The sequence below is a fragment of the Lepus europaeus genome, chromosome 5, assembly GCF_033115175.1.
Source record: "Lepus europaeus isolate LE1 chromosome 5, mLepTim1.pri, whole genome shotgun sequence".
NCBI classification, from domain to species: Eukaryota; Metazoa; Chordata; class Mammalia; order Lagomorpha; family Leporidae; genus Lepus; species Lepus europaeus.
Genome location: NC_084831.1, coordinates 150,206,419 through 150,227,829, shown reverse-complemented (window position 1 = coordinate 150,227,829; position 21,411 = coordinate 150,206,419). Strand labels below are relative to the sequence as shown.

General features: G+C 49.3%; 2 protein-coding genes across 2 annotated transcripts in view; one reads left to right on the top strand and one right to left on the bottom strand.

Annotated features, from left to right (window-relative positions):
• Positions 1–2,356, bottom strand: part of DYNC2I1 (dynein 2 intermediate chain 1) — a 75,535-nt gene extending 73,179 nt beyond the window's left edge. Inside the window, exon 1 of the mRNA XM_062192937.1 lies at positions 2,233–2,356. Coding sequence (XP_062048921.1) covers positions 2,233–2,247 — 15 coding nt within the window. The 5' untranslated portion in view covers positions 2,248–2,356. The remainder of the gene's footprint in view (positions 1–2,232) is intronic.
• A 13,380-nt stretch (positions 2,357–15,736) lies between these two features.
• Positions 15,737–21,411, top strand: part of ESYT2 (extended synaptotagmin 2) — a 108,423-nt gene continuing 102,748 nt past the window's right edge. Inside the window, exon 1 of the mRNA XM_062192936.1 lies at positions 15,737–16,066. Coding sequence (XP_062048920.1) covers positions 15,737–16,066 — 330 coding nt within the window. The remainder of the gene's footprint in view (positions 16,067–21,411) is intronic.

The following is a 21,411-nucleotide window of genomic DNA, read 5'->3' as shown; positions in this document are numbered from 1 at the left end:
TTTAGCCACCACCCTGCAATGCTGGCATCCCATGTAAGCGCCAGTTCAAGTCCTGGATGCTCTGCTTCCAATCCAGTAAGTAGCGGAAGCCGGCCCAAGTGTTTGGACCCCTGCCACCCAGGTGGGAGACCCAGATTGGGTTCTCGGCTCCTGGTTTTGGCATGCTGCAGCCCTGGCCATTGTAACCATTTGGGGAGTGATCCAGTGGATGGAAGATTTTTCTGTCATTCTCTATCTCTGTCACTTTGCCTTTCAAAAAAATAAATAAATAAGTCTTTTAAAAAAGAGAGAAAGAGGCCGGTACCGTGGCTCACTAGGCTAATCCTCCGCCTGCGGCACCGGCACCTCGGGTTCTAGTCCGGGTTGGGGCGCCGGATTCTGTCCTGGTTGGGGCGCCGGATTCTGTCCTGGTTGCTCCTCTTCCAGTGCAGCTCTCTGCTATGGCCCAGGAAGGCAGTGGAGGATGGCTCAAGTGCTTGGGCCCTGCACCCACGTGGGAGACTAGGAGGAAGCACCTGGCTCCTGGCTTCAGATCGGTGCAGCGCACCGGCCATAGTGGCCATTTGGGGGGTGAACCAACGGAAGGAAGAGCTTTCTCTCTGTCTCTCTCTCTCACTAACTCTGCCTGTCAAAAAAGAGAAAGAGAGAGAGAGAGAAAGAAAAAGGCATGAGGATATACTTGAGGGCAGAGATTTAAAAAAAACCCAGGAGGCCCAGACACAGCAGGCCTAACTCAGAAATACAATGGGAACGAGCTTGCAGACAACAGCTCTGCCCTGGTCCAGAAAACAAATAGTTCTGGAGAGAGGAGAAGGGAGAAGGCAAGCTCTGGGAAGGGGTTTCCAAAGTGGACTTCATTAAACAGGCAAGATGACTGATGAATAAACTAGAATATATAGTGAGAGGTTTAAAAGCGTATATATTCTTTTGTGCACAAAAGGCAGCAAATAGAAACAAGCAGAAGATCAAACAGTCTTTAAGAAAGACATAGGGCACTGGTGCTGTTGCATACCCAGTAAAGCTGCCACCTGCAGTGCCGGCATCCCATATGGGCGCTGGTTCAAGACCCGGCTCCTCTACTTCCTACCCAGCTCTCTGCTATGGCCTGGGAAAGTAGTAAGAAGATGGTCCAAGTCCTTGGGCCCCTGCACCCACGAGGGAGACCCGGAAGCGGTCTCAACTCCAGCTGTTGTGGCCATCTGGGGAGTGAACCAGTGGATGGAGGACTTCTCCCTCTCTCTGCCTCTACCTCTCTGTAACTGTGCCTTTCAAATAAATAAGTAAATCTTAAAAAAAAAAAAAAGAAAGAAAGAAAGAAAGAAAGACTTAGTCCAAGCAGGAAGTGAACCACAGCGAGCTACACTACCGGAATGTAGAAGTAGACGATCTATTTGAATCCGGCACCAGGGACAATGTTCTTTAGGCAGATGAGTAGGGGCTCCATCTCCACCAGCAGTAGACACTACTTACATAATACCGACGTATCCACTTGTGAACACATCACGGAAGGCTTGAGGTACAGAACGACTTACAGAAATGCCAAGGGAGCGAAGAGAGGAGAGGATGACAGAGCTCAGGTGGGGCAGGGGCGCAGTGTCACCTTCTGAACTTAACTAAGAGGAAGCTAGAGATGCCTCCCTCGGTTGATGCAAGAACACAAAACACGAGCTCAGATGGGAGTATCATTGAACATTCTCTAAATACAAATTCAATGTTATTTACTGTAAAGGTAAACAAGAAAAATAATGGGAGGAAAGGAATGCAATGTATAAAAACAAAAAAAAACTGTGATTCTGCTGCCCGGTCACATCAGCCGCACAGCTCAGGAGCCGCATGCGGCCGGCTCCTGCCGGTACCGGACACGGAGCAGACTCCAGCGAGCGGTCGTTACCGTCCCACAGCCTGAGAAGCTACTCTGGGTGCCGCTCCACACTGTTTGGAGCCCGAAAACCAGACGTGGGCGCGCGCTCCCGGCGCCTACTACCCAGACCGCCTGGCCCTGCCTCAGTTTCTCCCCGCGTCGGGCGAGGGCGGGGCAGAGGCAGATTGACAGGGCCTGCAACCCCAGCCCCTCAGAGCTCCGAGCCCCCCGCCCCGCGGCCCCGGCTCCCACACGGAGCCCGCAGTCGCGAAGGCCGCGCTCGCCTGGCCCGGGAACGTCCGCCATCCCGAGCCGGCCCCAGGCGAGGGCCGGCACCACCTCCCCGCTCCCGGATCCCGGCCTGCACTGACCCTTCCAGGCTCCATAGCTCCTCGCAGGCCCGGGCGGCCGGGGTATCCGCGGCCCCGGCCAGGCTCCGGCCACCCAGGAGACCACCTGGCTGGCGCCTGCCCCCTCGGCCGGCCAGGGGCCCGCTGCGCGGCCTGCGTCCTCGACTCCTAGCAACAGGCAGGCAGCAGTAGCCGCGAGCCAAGCGATAGCTACCCGGCATGCCCCGCGACCGCTCCCAGTCCGCCTGCGCGTACGCACGCCCTAGCTGCGGCAGGCAGGAAGAGCAGAGAGCCGAGCGACCGCTGTCCGGCATGCACCGCGGCCGCTCTCAGTGCGCCTGCGCACACCGGAATGGTGTCAAATGAGGCATGAGCCGCAGTGAGAGAAGTAGGTGTTTGGTTAGTCGCTGCGAGGGCCCGCGTCTTTGCCCTGACTTGGCCCTCCAGGGAGAAAGAAACGGAAGAAACGACCGTTACGTGTTTTGCACTTTGCAAACCCCATAAGGAATCAGAGTATCTGGACAAGAGAACGAAATATCAAGACGGTTATTCTGCGTCACATTTACTTAGAGCTTAAAAACACGAAAGTGTCAACAGATCTTAAAAAAAAAAAAAAAAATGGGCTGCGGCAGAAGGCATTTATCCAGGGCCCTCAGAGGAGGTGCGCCCTGGCAGATCCGGGCCGGCTACTGACCGCTCTCCGAGAGCCGCGGCCGCGCTTCGTGCAGGTGTCTGGCGCAGACGTGACCTGGGGAAGCCGTGGGCACTGTGCACACAGAGGTCCGTCGGTCATCACAGACGCAGCAGGAGCCGGTGAGGGCCGCAAGCTGTGGTTGACCCAGTCCAGACTCAGCCGAGGCTGCGCACTGCCCCACGCCCTCGTTCCTGCCTCTCCCGGGGCTCGGACCCAAAGGGCAGCCGTTTGTGACCTCTGCTCACACGTGCCTGTGTTGATGGCTGCTGTCAGACGCATTTCTGATTGATCAAGTCGTCTGGATCCCTGGATGCCAAGGAAGCTTAGCCCTAGGTAGGCCTGGCCTGTGCGGAAACTGTGGGGTGCCCTGGTGGCCGCGGGAGCCGAGGGCGAGGAGGGCCCCTGGGAGAGGATGGCTCAAGCATGAACTTCACAGAACGAAGGGGAGCGCTGCATTACCGTTTCCGCAAGGCCGAGAAGTGGCCAGGCAGGGGTAACGGTCACATTGTGCGGGGTGCACCTGTTGACTTCATTAAATGGGTAACTCAGTCCTTTGAAGTGGTCTTGTCATACCTGAAGAAAATAGCATTTTAGGCAAACCCTTGTAAGTTAGTATTTTCAATTGTGTCCTGTTAGAAGACGACATTCCTACTGAACTCGTGCAAATAACGATACTGCCATAAAATTAAGGAAACACCAATGTCAGCTTTCTGATGAGGTCGGGTTGGGAGAAATGTAAATGTTTGCATTCTATTCCAAAAGGTAGACTTCACCAAATTGTCGAAAACTTAAAAGTTCTCTTAAATTTGGAAAACTAAAAGAATGAGCTATGATTTAAACAAAAAAGCCAAAAAATCGTAATCCTTTATCACTCCAATCTTGCATTGCTAACTCTTATTCGGCTGATGAAGCCATCCGTGTTACAAGTCTCATTTTCCATTTGAGATCTGGAGATTTTTACCCAGTTCAATGATGTGATCCTGAAGCTATCTGAAACTTAAGAGTACACGTCAGTCTTTTTTGTGAAGTAACAATTTTGGACAATAGCTAACTGCAGTTCTTTATAGAGAGGATTCAAAGCAAGGCACTAATTGCCTATCATTGACAAAAACTTAAAATGGCCATAAAATTTAAAATGTGATGAGGGCTCGGCGCCACAGCTCACTAGGCTAATCCTCCGCCTAGCAACGCCGGCACCCTGGGTTCTAGGCCTGGTTGGGGCGCCGGATTCTGTCCTGGTTGCTCCTCTTCCAGGCCAGCTCTCTGCTATGGCCCGGGAGTGCAGTGGAGGATGGCCCAAGTCCTTGGGCCCTTCACTGGCATGGGAGACCAGGAAGGAAGCTCCTGGCTCCTGGCTTCGGATCGGCATCGCTGTGGCCGTAGCGGCCATTTGGGTGTGAACCAATGGAGGGAAGACCTTTCTCTCTGTCTCTCTCTCACATACTGTAACTCTACCTGTCAAATAAATAAATAAAAAATCTTTTAAAAAAAGTGATGAGAATTCATATGAATTGACAAGCATATTTCATTAATTTGCAGCATAGAATCTTAACATTTATAAATGATAACATAAACCAAGACATACTAGATTTCTAGGAACCTCATACAATCTTGGAGTCCATATTAATAATACATTCACACAGATATAACACAAAACAATTAAATCTCATTTATTTACAAAAAAAAAAAAAAAGGATATGTATTTACTTGAAAGAGCAACAAAAAGAAAGGGAAAGACAAAGAGATCTTCCATCTGCTGACTCACTCCCCCAGTGGCCATAACAGCCAGGTCTGGGCCAGGCTGAAGCCAGACACCAGGAACTTCACTTCAGTTTCCCACATGGGTAGCAGAGGCCCAAGTGCTTGGGCCATCATCCACTGCCTTCCCAGTCACATTAGCAAGGAACAGCTGGGACCTGAACCAGCAAACTGATAGGAGATGCTGGCAAACTTGCAAAGAGCAGCTTAACCTGCTGTGCCACAATGCTGGACGCTAGCCATCATTTCCTATTTGACAATTTTTCTCACATACATCAATATATCAAATACTCCTAGTTTAAAATTGCTTTGTATTTTCAGGAGCCTTTGGAAATGTCCAAAGTTTGTGGTCAAAAAGCCATACTTTAGCATTTGCTTTTGTGAAGTTTGCCAAATATCAAATGCTTAAAATGCTTGCTCAGAAGAAGGAGTTGCTTTTCTCTGAAAGGAGGAGAGAACTTCCACTTTGCTTATGGCCCTGTCTGAATACTGACCGAGTGTGTGGACTCAAGAGGCTTCCATAGCCTAGGTAGCTTATGTCAAGAGCCTCGGGTGATCACTGACGTCATACATAATACTGTTAATTGTTAAATTAACAACAGGAGTCACTGTGCACTAACTTCCCATGCAGGACCTCTGTCCTTTGAGGACAGAGTTGAGTTGTATTATAATTAAGTCTAAGTGCTTGCAAAAGATTTATAATTCTTGGGTGCTTCTTTAAAGTTAATTAAGTTTCTAAAACAAAAAAGTGAAATAAATTTCAAGATGCAGTGACTTTGAACAGCCCTTGTCTCGACTGTTGAGGAACAGTTTGTTTTGTTTTGCTTTCATGCAAATTGTTGAACTCCATACAGAGTTGGTCTTCTGTATATAAATTAGTCGAAAATAGATCTTAGTGGAGAATGGGACTGGGAATGGGAGAGGAAGGAGGAGGAGAGGTGGGAGAGTGAGTGGAAGGGAGGGTATGGTGGGAAGAATCACTATATTCCTAAAGGTGTATTTATGAAACGCATGAAGTTTGTATTCTTAAATAAAAGTCTTATTTGGGGAGAGGGAAATAAAGAAAGAAATTTTTTAATGTAAAAAATAAATACATAAATAAAAAGTTCACAAATGAGACAAAAATAAAATAACATACTTGATCAAGGGGCGGGTGCTGTGGTACAGTGGGTGAAGCCGCCTGTACTGCCAGCATCCCACTGGGGCTCCAGTTCCAGTTCCAGCTGCTCCAGCTGTTACAGCCAAATGGGGAATGGGCCAGTGGAAGGAGGACCTCTCTCTCTCTCTCTCTCTCTCTCTCTCTCTCTCTGCCTTTCCTTCTCTCTCTGTGTAACTCTGACTTTCTAATAAATAAATAATCTAAAAACAAAAGTGCTTGATCGAGGCCAGCTCTGTAGCATAGTGAGTAGAGTACCGCCTGTGGCAGCGACATCCCATCTGGGCGCCAGTTCCAGTGCCAGCAGCTCCACTTCTGATCCAGCTCCCAGCTAATGCACCTGGGAAAGCAGCAGAAGCCCCAAGTCCTTGGGCCCCTGCATCCACGTGGGAGACCCGGAAGAAGCTCCTGGCTCCTGGCTTTCATCAGCCTAGCTCCAGCCATTACCACCATTTGGGGAGTGAACCAGCAGACAGAAGATCTCTCCCTCTCTCTCTGTAACTCTGCCTTTCAAAAAAATAAATCTTTTTAAAAAAATGCTTGTGAAATAATATTCATTCATTTAATGAGTTATTTAACCATAGTTATCAAGTGATTAAAATATTTTAAAAGGAAATCGATGTCTATATATATTTTTTAAAGATTTAGCTATTTTGGGCCAGCACCATGGCTCACTTGGTTAATCCTCCTGTGGCGCTGGCATCCCATATGGGCGCTGGGTTCTAGTCCCGGTTGCTCCTCTTCCAGTCCAGCTCTCTGCTGTGGCCTGGGAGGGCAGTGGAGGATGACCCAGGTGCTTGGGCCCTGCACCTGCATGGGAGACCAGGAGGAGGCACCTGGCTCCTGGCTTCAGATCAGCACAGCGTGGGCCATAGCGGCCATTTGTGGGGTGAACCAACAGAAGGAAGACCTTTCTCTCTCTCTCTCCCTAACTCATCTGTCAAAAATAATAATAAAAAAAATTTTTTAAGATTATTTATTCTTATTTGAAAAACAGAGTTACACAGAGAAAGGAGAGAGAGAGAGGTCTTCCATCTGCTGGTTCACTCCTCAATTGGCCACAATGTCGCCGATCTGAAGCCAGGAGCCAAGAGCTTTCTCCGGGGCTCCCATGTGGGCGCAGGGGCACATGAACTTGGGCCATCTTCTACTGCTTTCCCAGGCCATAGCAGAGAGCTGGATCAGAAGTGGAGCAGCCGGTACTTGAACTGGCGCCCACATGGGATGCTGGCACTGCAGGTGGCAGCTTTACCCGCTACTCCACAGCAAAGGCCCCGCAAATCAATGTTTTTAAAGAAAAAACTCTTGAGTCTCAGTTTTCCTAAGTGTCAAATTAAAAAGATGCAAGAAATTATCTTGATAAAGTGTAAAACCTTCATTTTCTAGGTCAATTACCAAAAGGTAAAGAAAAGTTTTCTGTAGTGTGGTTTCTTTTTATGGGAAACCTGTTCAGATAAGCTGGAAGCCAACCCTAATGAAAGGATACTTGAATATGAATTAGATACTGCAAGAGCATGTGTCTAAGGTTATGGGTGAATATCCCATCATAGAAGATGCAAAACAAGAAAACCAGTATCTTCAGCAGGGAGATGCATGACTTGGAAACAGTAAAAGCACATGACATATTCAGTTATATGGAAAAATTCAAGTACACCAAGAGAAGCCAAGTATAGAATCAATTCATCCAAGGCCTTTAACGGCAAACATTTTTAGCATCAGACCACAATAGCAAAGTAAGAAATGAAGGAAAGAAGCAAACAGGAGCTGACTAATAAGTTGAGACTGAGAATCACAAGTTAAATGGATTCAATAAGACAGGAAAAGCTATACTTCATAAAATGATGGACCATTATAAAAACAGGCTTCAGAATTTAAAATCAAGGCTTTTATAAATTTTAGTAGCAGATCAATATTTCAGGAGAAGCTTATTGATTTAAATAAAGAACATTAAATCCTGGTTTTATATTAGTGTATGAATGCTCCAATTTTTAAAAAAACCTAGGGGCCGGCACTGTAGGTTAATCCATATGGCATCCCATATGGGCACCGGTTCTAGTCCCAGCTGCTCCTCTTCCGATCCAGCTCTTTTTTGTGTCCTGGAAAAGCAGTGGAAGATGGGCCAAGTGCTTGGGCCCCTGTACCTGCAGGGGAGATCAGGAAGGGGTTCCTGGCTCTAGATCGGCCCACTTCTAGCCACTGCGGCCATTTGGGGAGTGAATCAGCGGATGGAAGACCTTTCTCTCTGTCTGTCCCTCTCACTGACTTTAACTCTACCTCTCAAATAAGACAATAAAATCTTAAGAAAAAGAAAAAACCTATACCAAACCGAATTTAAACAAAATTGTTATTTTTCTAAAAAAAATTATGTCTTATAGTCTCTTATCAAAAATGTGTCTTACTGTTCTTATACTCTTTGTATACAGAACTGTTTCCCTTCTGTTTAGCAGTTTTAGTCATATATTAGAATTTAGTCAGCATTATGGAATAGCAGGTAAAGCCTCTGAGTGTGATGCTGGCATCCCATACGGGCGTCAGTTCAAGTCCCAGCTGCTCCACTTCCAATCCAGCTCTCTGTGAATAGCCTGGGAAAAGCAGTGGAAAATGGCCCAAGTGCTTGGTGACCTACAACCCATGTGAGAGACCCAGAAGCAGCCCCTGGCTTTGACCAGGCCCAGCCAGGCCATCTGGGGAGTGAACCAGCAGATGAAAGATCTCTGTCTTTGTTTCTCCCTCCCTCTGTAACTCTGCCTTTCAAATAAACAAGTCTTTAAGTAAAGAAGAATTTAACTCTTCACAACATGAGCCAGCATTCTGTAGATTAACGCAAACATCAACACACGTTTCCTCAAAATACAAATGTGTTTCATTATTTTAACGTACTTAGAAATGACTCAGACATCTTACAAGCATCCATTACTTAACGTGATATAATTTTTAAAATTCACATGAAAAGTTCACTTGTGTTTATCCCATTTTTCATCTACCTAATTTTTTTAACAATTACATTTAGATGACTTACAAAAACTGAGGTATAGACAAACATAGTCATCATTTCAGGTTGTTTCTTTGTCAAAGAAAAACCCTAAACATTAAGTTGCTGTATGTGATACATAGGAAGCAATAGGCGCTGCATTGCACTGTCATCTGCATAATTGTTCTTGGGCCAAACTTACACTTTTATGATCTTAAACATCTCACAGAGATAAATATAACCCTGCCTGGAGAGCAGATAGCAAACCCAGACAAAAATACACGCTAACCATTCTGACAACATCTCCATTTTTTGTTCCATTAACAAAATGAAAACCAGCTTATCAAAAAAATTATCTGGGTCACTTGAACAAAAAAAGCATTGGGTTAATTACTACACACTTTTAGGAAACGTACGTGTATTCATTTATGAGCATGTACTTTTCTCTAAGACAATTAAAAATGCAGCTCTTATAACCATGGTAGAAAAATATCACACAGTTAAAATACACATGTATAGACAGTCACAAATGCACAGGTAAAAACAGATTTCATAGTTTTCTCTTTAAAATTTATGCCTCAGATCTTAAAATTCAAAATTCACTAGCTGGATTGGAAAATGGAACAAGTTTACCTATTTAGATGGCTGAAACTTCTTTTTCTTAGTAGGACGTTTAAGGGTTTTATTTGCTCAATTTATGTGTTTTTACTTATTTGAAAGGCGGAATGACAGAGAAGGAGAGGCCATCTCCCACTATGTTCCTATGTGTATTAGCAGGGAGCTGGATCCAAAGCACAATAGCAGAGTCTCAAAGCTGCACGTAGATATGGCATGCCAACTTCACGCCCACTGTGCCACAACACCAGCCCCTATGACTTTCTTATTTATTTGACAAAGAGACGCAAAGAACCCCATCGATTGATTCAGTCCCTAAATTCCCACAAATGCCAAAGTTAGGCCAACAGTCAAAGCTAGGAACCAGAAGCTCAATCTGGGTCTCCCACGTGGGTTTCAGGGACCCAGATACTTCAGCCATCACCTGCTGCTTCCCAGGGTCTGCAGAAAGCTGAAGTCGGGAGCCAGAGCAAGGCATCCAATCCAACAAGAGACATAAATATCTCAACCAGTGTCTTAACTGCTATGCCAAAAACTTGGCCCTGCTCCATTTTCAAATAGTCAAAGACTACCAACAAGCAGGTTAAACCAGCGCTCACAATACCAGCATCTCACATTGGAGCACTGGTTCAAGTCCCAGCTACTCCACTTCTGATCCAGTTCCCTGCTAATGCACCTGCAAAAAGCAGCAGAAGATGGCCCAAGTACACACAGGAGACTCTAATGGAGTTCCAGGCTCTTGGCTTCAGCCTAGCCCAGACCTAGCTGTTGCAACCATTTGGGGAATAAACCAGCAGATGGAAGATTCATTCTCTCTCTCTCTCTCTCTCTCTCTCTCTCTCTCTTTTAAATAAATAAGTAAATCTTTAAGAAAATACAATGGGAAGAGAGTGCCATAGTTGCATGTTGCAGGATGGGCCGGCAGTGGAGGAATAGAAGCCAAAACAGAGCAGGAGGTTCACGACTACTGAGAAGCATCACCCTCTATTCTGGCCTGTGGACCTGCCTGCGGATCCCTAGGAAGCCACAGGTTGTGTCCAGCCACACAGCCTTCGTGCAAGCTGACTGCCTGCCTGGAGCGTGCATTCCTTCTTCCCAGTCCACCTCCCCTGCTGGCTCACACTCATTCCCTGTTGTTGGCCCAGCACTGTTACCACTATAAACCGTCCTCTTACTCCAGGTCCATATCTGGCTTATTTGTTATTCTCCCATATCCTATTTTAGATAATATTTACAATTAATTTCTTTTTTAAAAAAGATTTATTTATTTATTTGACAGGTAGAGTTAGACAGTGAGAGAGAGAGAGACAGAGAGAAAGGTCTTCCTTCCGTTGGTTCACTCCCCAATGGCTGCCATGGCTGGAGCTGTGCCGATCCGAAGCCAGGAGCCAGGTGCTTCTCCTGGTCTCCCATGCGGGTACAGGGCCCAAGCACTTGGGCCATCATCCACTGCCCTCCAAGGGCCACAGCAGAGAGCTGGACTGGAAGAGGAGCAGCCGGGACAGAATCTGGCGCTCATTTGGGATGCCAGCACCGCAGGTGGAGGGTTAACCTAGTGTGCCACCGCGCCGGCCCCTACAATTAATTTCTAACTCCCCCCACCAGACTATCTACTAGATTATGATTTAGGTTGTTTTAGACCTATTTTTCACAATAATGAGCAGTTTATTACAAAACCCCTTCTTCCTTCTCCTCTATCTCCTATAGGTTTTGTCATCACAGAGTGTTATGTTAGCATAATGCCTTTTTGTCATTATTTTTGACAGGCAGAGTGGACAGTGAGAGAGAGAGACAGAGAGAAAGGTCTTCCTTTGCCGTTGGTTCACCCTCCAATGGCTGCCGCGGCTGGCGTGCTGCAGCCAGTGCACCGTGTTGATCCGAAGGCAGGAGCCAGGTGCTTATCCTGGTCTTCCATGGGGTGCAGGGCCCAAGCACTTGGGCCATCCTCCACTGCACACCCAGGCCACAGCAGAGAGCTGGCCTGGAAGAGGGGCAACCAGGACAGAATCCGGCACCCCGACCGGGACTAGAACCCGGTGTGCCGGCGCCGCAAGGAGGAGGATTAGCCTGTTGAGCCACGGCACCAGCCTACCTACAGTATTACATAATATCTTCACACCAAGTGGCAGGCACACAAGCTTGCCTAATACTGGCCGTGGCGTCCAGTTGCCTGAGTAGCTCTGTGCCTGCTCAGCCTCTCAGGAGCCGTGTGAACTTCAGCACTGTATGCTTCAGTTTCTTCTATAAAAATGAGAATCACTCTGTAGAGGGACTGTGGGGATTAGATGAGTCATTATGTAAAGCACCTAGCACAACCTAAGTACTCAATACTATTGGTTATCAATTTTATGGTTGTCATTACCTGAGTTACAAGCACTTGGGGATGATGAAAATCTGTGGAAGAAGAAGGCATTTGGCACAGTGGATAAGACCCCATGCGGCATGCCCACATCCCTCTTCAGAGTGCCAGTGTTTGAGTCCTGGCTCCACTCTTTTTTTAAAAGGTCTATTTATTATTTGAAAGGCAGAATTACAGAGAGAGAGAGAGAGAGAGAGAGAGAGAGAGAGAGAGAGAGAGAGAGAATAGAGATCTTCCATCTGCTGGTTCCTCCTCCAATGGCTCCAGCAACTGCAGTTGGGCCAGGCCTGACTCCACTCTTGATTCCAGCTTCCTGCTAATGCATACCCTGGAAGGTAGCAGGTGATGGCTCAAAGATGAGTTTGTACGAATAGCTCTCATTTTAATTCAATAACTAAGAGTTTTTTCTAGCCTTCCCCCTTCCCGTGTCTATAGGTTCTTCTCTCCAAAAACAAGAAACCTGAGTGTAGTTGTCCTCAAGATACTTAATTATTTGCTACTATAGCCAGGCTGACAAACTCTTCTGCCTGCCACCTTGTCACTCCCTATGCTGTCAATACTGGGTGTCTTTGCCACTTCCTCCTCTGTGCTAGGAGGGGAAGGTCCTCCAGATAGCTTTTTTAAGAGGGCGGGATTAAAGGGATGCCAATCAATTTAAAGATGTTTATATTCAGAGCTGGCACTGCAGGGTAGCGGGCAAAGTTACTGCCTTCGACGCCAGAATCCCATATGGGTGCTGGTTTGTGTCCCAGCTGTTCCACTTCCCATCCAGCTCCTTGATAATGGCCCAAGTCCTTGGCCCCTGCCACTCACATGGGAGACCCAGATGAAGCTCCTGGCTCCTGGCTTTCGCCTGGTTCAGTCATTGCCTTTGTAGCCATTTAGAGTGAGCCAGTGGATGGGAGATTCTCTCTCTCTCTCACTCCAAATTTCAGGTAAATAAATACATTTGTAATGAACTGGGTAAGAAAGTACCAAGAAGTGGGAATTGTGGCTAAGCAGGTTAGGAGACTGCTTGTGATGCACACATCCCATATTGGAGTGTTGATTCATGTCCTGGCTACTCTGCTTCCAATCCAATTCCCAGCTCCTGACTCACATGTGGGAGACCAGGATGGAGCTCCTGGCTCCTGACTTTGGCCTGCTCCAGTCCTGTCTGTTGTAGCTATTTGGGGAATGAACCAGCAAATCGAAAATGTCTCTCTGTTTAACTCTATATCTATTTCTCTGTGTGTGTGTCTCTCTCTCCTTGTCACTCTGCCTTTCAAATATGTAAATGAATCTTGGGGGAGGGAGACCTTTTTTAATTTTTTTGGGTGTAAGACAGAGAGACCCATTCAGGATAGCTCAGATACAGAATGTTTACTATAAGAATGTTTGCTTGTACCACAAAAGGAGAATCGCAGAAATGCAAAAAGAGGAGCCTTGGTGGTTTTGGGTGTAGGAGAGGGAAAGGGGGTGATCCCTTGCCTTACCGTCATAAAGCGTCATGGCCAACCCCTTTTCCAAAAGGCAGGTTAATAAGAGAAAAGCACAACAACCTTATTGGATCATAGTTTTACATGACAGAATAAGGACATAGAGTGAACAATATATTTTCATGCTTAGGTTCCAAGAAGCATGGACATTTGTGCAGAGAAAAAGGGTATGATCCAGAACTAACAGCCTGAGTGGGGAGACCCAGTAAGGCCTGTCTGTCCAGATTCTTCATTCACAGGACTCCTTTCTTCCAGGTGAGGGGCAGGACTCCTGAAACGTGGTTTACGATGTACTATCAGATGAGGTGTGTCAGAGAATTTCTTTATGGCCAGCTCCAAGGCAGAAAGCTGGGAGAAAGTGAACACAGTTGGGTTTTATGGCTTGCTTTGGGAAGAAGGCGTTTATCTTTCTCTGACCCACTTTGGCAAAGAGAAAGTCTAGTTTAGTCCATTGTTTGTTGGGGAGGGGGGCAAGACGAGACAGAGAGAGAGGACAAAACTCAGAGAAACTCTGGTTCTGAGGCCTTCACGCTAGGGTATCATTTTCTGAGCCCCAGTATGGGCCAAACATTTTTGGCTGGTAGCACAAAAGATGCAGAGTGGGTACTCCTGCCCCTGCATGCCACGCTGTGCGCAGATGTCAGGGAACGAGATCTGAACGAAGCAGAGAGGACTGGAGTTGGGCAGAACAGCAGCACTTTTCTCTGAAACTACAAGGAAGGAGACTTCCTAGCCGTACGCGGCTTCCTCCCAGAGAGCCACACCTGTGCTTGGAGTTCTGTCTACACAAAGAGAGGACAGAGGGAACACTTTGGGGCATAAATATTGGCAGAGAACGGAGTCAGACTGCACAGGGTTGGGGACCGAGTTCAGCGGGGAGTCACAAGGCGGGGGCTGACTGGCTCGCAATGACACACTTCCCGGGGTCCCTGGGTCAAGTGCGCGATCGCAGACCATACAGGATCTCTTAGGATCCTTGTGCCGACACAGGTCTTTCTAGGATGTGATTCCACTTCAGAGCGACGGCTGCAAAAGACAGGGCTCACGCTCCTCCCTGTGTTAAGGCAGTTACCGAACAGGCCTGAAACTCGACCTTGGATGAGAGCATTAAGAGCACTGGCCTGTTGCGTGGGGAAGGGGTTGATCTCACTTTCCTCGGCACTTCCTTCTCCTGCTGGGTTTCCTACACTTGCCTGGCGTTGGTTCCGACTCCCGAGCAACCGTGGCTGTATCACCCATGATACAATCTACCCGCACACAATCACGCAGGCACACGTCGAGGGGAGGCACAGGCACTCCCGCACTTGCCTTCTTCATTCAGTACCTCCCATGGCCTGGCTTTTACATTTTTTTTCCCAGTTGCCCCCAGATTTGCTCAGAAGGCATGAGATAAGCCCAAGAGCATCCAAACAGGATGTTCCCCGCTGGTGCTGTGTTTGGCTTCAAGAATAACGCAAAACAACGGTGACTGCACTGATGGGATTTGCTGGTAACATTAAAAAGCGATCAACAGGCCGGCGCCTTGGCTTAACAGGCTAATCCTCCCCCTTGCCGCGCTGGCACACCGGGTTCTAGTCCCGGTTGCCCCTCTTCCAGGCCAGCTCTCTGCTGTGGCCAGGGAGTGCAGTGGAGGATGGCCCAAGTGCTTGGGCCCTGCACCCCATGGGAGACCAGGAGAAGCACCTGGCTCCTGGCTTCGGATCAGCGTGATGAGCCGGCCACAGCGGCCATTGGAGGGTGAACCAACGGCAAAAAGGAAGACCTTTCTCTCTGTCTCTCTCTCACTGTCCACTCTGTCAAAAAAAAAAAAAAAAGCGATCCACAGTCGTGTTCCTGTGAGTCGGGGGAAGCCGGTCTCGGGAGTCCCAGGCGAGGCCGGACCCCAGTGCTGAGTCACAGGCGCGCGGCGCGGCGCTGGGGTCGCGCGTCTCAAAGGGGACCCCCAAGCCCCCCGAGAATTGAGCCAACATCCCGTGTCCCGCCGCGGGCTTTTGCAAATCTTAGCTGAGGGGCTGGCAAACAGCAATTTACAGCACGAACAGCACGGCGGCTTCTCGGCCCCGCGCCATCAGAACCCCCGGGGAAGGCTTTCCAGTTTCTGTTTTTCTCATCCTCAAAGGACACAGCCCGGGACTGTCGGGCCGGCGGGCGCGCAGGCCCAGCGCCCGGCGAGGGAGCGGCCCGCCACGCCCGCCAGCGCCGGCCAGGGAAGGGCGCCGCCCCCTCGCGGAGCCCGCCCTTTTCCTTCCGCGCGATGACGTCACACGTCGGCCCCGCCCACCCGCGCCACGCCCCGTTCCGGGCCCACGCCTCAGGTAGCGGGCGCTTGCCTGCCCGCGGCGCCGCGCCCCGCCCACCGGCGTGATGACGTAACGCCCCGCCCACCCAGCGCGGGGCGGGCGGGCGTGTGAGCGACGGCGCCCGCCGTCCCCCCTCAGAGGGGCGCTGGCGCGGTAGCGGCGCTCCCGCCTCAGCCGGGGAGGGCGGCGCGGCGATGAGCGGCGCCCAGGACGAGAGCCCGGAGGCCGCGGCTGGCCGGGCCGGCGAGCGCCCGGCGGCCGAGCCTGCCGGCGGCGCCCTAAGCGTGGACGTGCCGGGGCTGCTGGCGCAGCTGGCGCGCAGCTTCGCGCTGCTGCTGCCGGTGTACGCGCTCGGCTACCTGGGCTTGAGCTTCAGCTGGGTGCTGCTGGCGCTGGGGCTGCTGGCCTGGTGCCGCCGGAGCCGCGGCCTCAAGGCGAGCCGCCTGTGCCGCGCGCTGGCGCTGCTGGAGGACGAGGAGCGCGCCGTGCGCCTCGGGGTGCGCGCCTGCGACCTGCCGGCCTGGGTGAGTGCCGCGCGGGCCCGGCCGGCCCGAGCCGGACCCCCCCCGAGCGGGGCCCGCGTGCGAGCTGCAGCCTCCCGGGGTCAGGGGCCGAGGTACTGGGGGGGACCTGCCCCCGGCCGGACCCCCGCCCGAGCGGGGCCCGCGTGCGAGCTGCAGCCTCCCGGGGTCAGGGGCCGAGGTACTGGGGGGGACCTGCCCCTGGCCGGACCCCCGCCCGAGCGGGGCCCGCGTGCGAGCTGCAGCCTCCCGGGGTCAGGGGCCGAGGTACTGGGGGGGACCTGCCCCTGGCCGGAGCCCTGCCCGAGCGGGGCCCGCGTGCGAACTGCAGCCTCCCGGGGTCGGGGGCCCGCACCCCCAGACTCGGGCCGAGGTACTGGGGGGAACCTGCCCCCGGCCGGCCGGAGCCGGACCCCTGCCCGAGCGGGGCCCGCGTGCGAGCTGCAGCCTCCCGGGGTCGGGGGCCCGCACCCCCAGACTCGGGCCGAGGTACTGGCGGGGGGGACCTGCCCCCAGCCGGACACCTGCCCGAGCGGGGCCCGAGTGCGAGCTGCAGCCTCCCGGGGTCAGGGGCCGCACCCCCAGGTCCTTGACCCCCCCAGACTCGGGCCGAGGTACTGGGAGGGGGGACCTGCCCCCGGCCGGACCCCTGCCCGAGCGGGGCCCGCGTGCGAGCTGCAGCCCCCGGGGTCAGGGGCCGAGGTACTGGGGGGGACCTGCCCCCGGCCGGACCCCTGCCCGAGCGGGGCCCGAGTGCGAGCTGCAGCCCCCGGGGTCAGGGGCCGAGGTACGGGGGGACCTGCCCCTGGCCGGAGCCCTGCCCGAGCGGGGCCCGCGTGCGAGCTGCAGCCTCCCGGGGTCGGGGGCCCAGGTCCTTGACCCCCAGACTCGGGCCGAGGTACTGGGGGGGTCCTGCCCCCAGCCGGACACCTGCCCGAGCGGGGCCCGCGTGCGAGCTGCAGCCTCCCGGGGTCAGGGGCCGCACCCCCAGGTCCTTGACCCCCCAGACTCGGGCCGAGGTACTGGGGGGGAGGACCTGCCCCCGGCCGGACCCCTACGCTGCCCCTTAGGTCCACACTTCCGGGATCCCCGCCCCGAGTCGGGGGTCTGCGCCGTGGGAACCCCCGCGCCTGCAGCACGCGGCCCGCAGTCCGAGTCAGCCACCGTCTCCCGGTGTCCGCGCCGCTGTCAACGCCTCCTCCCCGCCCACCAGTGCCCGTGCCGGGGTCCCGACCGCTGTGCGACAGCCCCTCTGCCCACCGGGGTCCTCCCAGTCCCCGCCCCAGCCGCTGCCCTTGCTGACCGTGCCCGGACCCCCCGGGACCCCCGCTCCCGCGGCAGGTAGTCTGCGGGGCGCGCTGCCTAATTTGGCTTTGCCCCTCTGCGCGGTGGAGTGACTCGTGCCTGTGGTATGCACGGGGTGAGGGCTGCTTCTGCCGCGCGGTCGTGCGTGGCCTCTCCCGGCTCCGCTGCAGACCCGGGAGTGGCCCGCGTTTCCTTCTCTCGCGTGGTGGCAGCTGGCCGGGGGAGAAGTGGATCCTTTCTCCTGCTCTGAGAACACACATTCATTTCTTGGTTGTTTCTGACACAATCGAAGAGTAGGAGTGTCCCCCGGAAAATTGGCTCTGGTAGAATAAATGAAATTTTTTTCCCTGGCGTATACTGTTGTGAGACTGAACATTTTTATATAGGATCAACCTGAGTGTGTATATGAAGATACTTTATATATTTTTAAAAAGTTAGTGGGAAAAATGGAATTTAAAAATGACATGCTGAATTCTATCGCAGGAAGTTTTGGAGCAGTTGCCCTACAAGAGTCATGGTATTGATTATTTTATTTTTACCTCGGGCAGTTCTCTACATGATATATTTGGAGTCGGCTTCATGCTCTGTTTCTCCTCCCTCATTCTTAGCTGTGAGCCGTCACAGCCTCGGAGCGCGGGGAGTAGCGCTTATTTGAAGATAAATGATGCTCGTGTGAGGCTTGATGTAAACTCTGTGAAGATGGCCAGCTGGGAGTTCCAGGACGGTCATTTTCGCTTAGTGGAGAAAAGGGCGTGGAGAATGGTCCCTGTTCCAGTCATGAGACACTTGTGATGTAAGACATGGAACGTATGACGCAAATGGCAAAGACCAAGAGGAGCATAGCAGATGCCACTTTGTAATGACAAATGGCAATTGGAATACAAATAAAATGCTAAGGGATGTTAGGAGTGTACCTTAAAATTCTGTCAGTGCAGGGTGAATTTCTGAATGGTGGTATTTTGGAGAGTCAAAATAACTGGTGTGATGCAGCTTTTAGATAACAGCAGGGAAAAAGAACCAAGGGACGTGTGAACAGCAAGTTAGAGTACCAGGCCAGGGAAAGAACCAAGAACAAAGGTACATTTGGAAAGGCAAAATTGGCGTCTTGTGGCCGTCTGTATTAGGCTGAGTTAAATGCTAAAAAGTAGCTAAGAGCAGAGAATAGATATATTACCAAAACAGCATCGTAATTAATGCTAAGATTTGCAGGAAGAGCTGATACGTGGTTAGTTGAGCAAATAACTAATGTCAGATGAGCTTGGAAAAATCTTCGTGAAGGCTCTTCTCTCATAGATTGACTAATACAGTTGGTGCCATATTGAAGAACTCAAATTCTTTTTTCTGACAGAATGAAAAGTGACTAGCCAACATTTTTTCCTTCTTTATTTATATTTTTATTAACATAAAGAGAACAGATTTAATGTAGTTCATAGATACAAGGATTTTTATTAGAGTTTTTATTTATGTGACTTAAGCTGATGAACCATGATGTTCATCTCATAAAGAGTTTACCTTTTCTCCAAAATTTTTTATTTTTTATTGCAAACTTGAGCTTATATCACACCTGTGTGCACTTAAACATGCTGTATTGCTTAGAAGACTTCTAGAAGGGTTCACATGACATTTGACAGAGATCCTATCCAAGGTTTTATAGAACTGTGGTTTTTTTAGTTTTCACCATTTGTTTTTCTAATAAAACCAGTATTGCACAGTCTAGAAGTGGGCCTGAAATTCTGTTGCAGAAGTTACCAAGGCAAATCAACAAAAGAAGAAGCCATGCATAAGAAAAGTTAAGATTTCAGTATTACTCACACTTGGATTTTTACCTGTACGTTCTTTGAATTTCTGAACTTTGGGCTGTCATTTCACTCGGAACGAGACTTACTGGTATACCTAAATAGTGTGCATGTGTTTATAGCATGCCATTGATGACTGAGTCATCGTAGAGGGGAAGCATGGGAAGACGTATACCAACGTGGCACCAACCTCCTGACTCCGCCTTTGCCTGTGCTCACGGGTGGCTTCTCTGCTTTTGATCTTGTAAAAATGTTTGCTGATATGGAATTGAGATCATTAAAAATAGTGATACTTCAAGGAAAAAACACATGTGGTTCCTGAATCGAGGCTACTACAATGTGAGAAACAGCTCTCACTTAGCAGGTGATAATTCTGTAAGAGTCTGGCCCTACAGCTTTACTGTAAACCGTGGTGTTGTTCGTTCTTCACTCTTTTTTTCCATAAGCAGGAAGAAGGCATGGCTGAAAGACGATTGAGGGTGGGGCGTTTTGTTGTGTGAGTGTCTAGCCTGTGTTGGTGAGGTCCTGAAGAAGGCTAGCCTCCAGGTGAAGAGTATTCTTGAAGAGTTCTTACAGAGATGAGTGTGGACAGTTTTCCAGCGATGTTTTATTTATTGAAAAGTTAGAACTTGGTGGGGTGAAGTCGACTCTTCCTTGCCTCTGCCATTGAGTGAAGGCTGACTTGGAGGCTGCGAGCCAGCAGAGAGCCAGATCTTTCATGGATGGTGGTATTGAGCTGTTTGACAGTTGGCCCATTGTTACTCTGATACTCAGATGGCAGAAAATGAAAGCAAACTTAGCTTTCTTGGTTACGTTCTTCTATACTGTTGGTGCACCAATTTTCTTCTTCCCATTGAAGGGAGCTTTCTTCTCATTGTTCTTCTGGGAAATACAGAGAATGCAACTGGAGCCAAACTATAGTATGTATAACCTGAGAACCCAGTGAACAAAAGAAAAAAATGCACTCTGGTAGAGAGATAGTAAATATTTGCTTTTTTTCCTCAGTGTTAATTATTGACTTAATACTTAAATAAAATTTTGTGAAGAGTTAGAATGGAAAATGGTGGCACAGCTAGTCCAGGAGCCACAGTTTAACGTTAGCACCTAAATCCCACAGTGATTGTGTGGTCTGAAAAAATCTTAAGAGCCCTTATCATAGCTGTGAATGGACTGTAGGTGAGTTTTCCTGTTTACACCCACACTACAGCTTTAACAGAGGGGGAAGAATGGTGACAGTTGCATTGCTTTACGTTATATGGTCTAAATGCTTCATTAAGTTAGAACATAATTCCCCATGGTCGATAAAATACAGCAATAAATATCTGGCTTTTAGTTTAAACTGGAAAATGCATTTAAATTTAGAATGTATGCATCCACCCAGCCTGTAATGCTCTGCTTTTCGTAATATTTCTATTTCAGATGAGTGTCATCATTATTGTATACTATTTTTTTCATTATTTAGAGAATACTTTATTAGTTCTGTAATCAAACCCACGTAGATAAGACCTTACATATTTAATACAGTGCGTTACCCCTGTACAAATGGAAAAAAAATTAAGTTTAACATTTCTAGACCAATATGGCTGTTAATTTCTGTACAATGCCAACTCAACACGGTAAACTGGGATACTTTTCTCAAAGTTGACAGCACAGCTAAAGTTTCCAAAAATTCAATTATATATATGTATATATATATTTATATATAAAAAGACCAGTAATAGTAGTATGTTATGTATCAGTAGCAGCAACAGCTTTTCCAGGTTCTGCAGTCATTTGAACAAAATTATAGAGACATCTAGCACATTCCATTAAAAAAGAAAAAGAAAAAAGGTAAAAAACCAAAACCCCGAAAACAGCAAAGTTTTATTACTGTCGTGGTACCTGGCACCATTTTTTTTTAATTAGCTTCTCAATCATCTGGATATTATATACTTAAAGATAGGAGAATGTGGAGGTAGAACTGAAATATAAATAATTTATGTGCATTAAAGTATATGCATTTTATCTTATACTTGTCAATACAAATCTCAATCCTGTGAAAACTGACTAGTAATTTGGTGCTGTCATTAAGTGTAATGAACCTCTAATTTTTTCCACAAGTTTTTATGTTTTCTACAATGGGTATCGCATTTAACCTTGAAACAGGTACTGTGAATGTACTAAAAACATGGTTCACTTTATTTCTTTATTTTGTTATAGATTTATTTTTTATGTACTTAAAGGCAGGGTTACAGAGAGAGGAGAGAG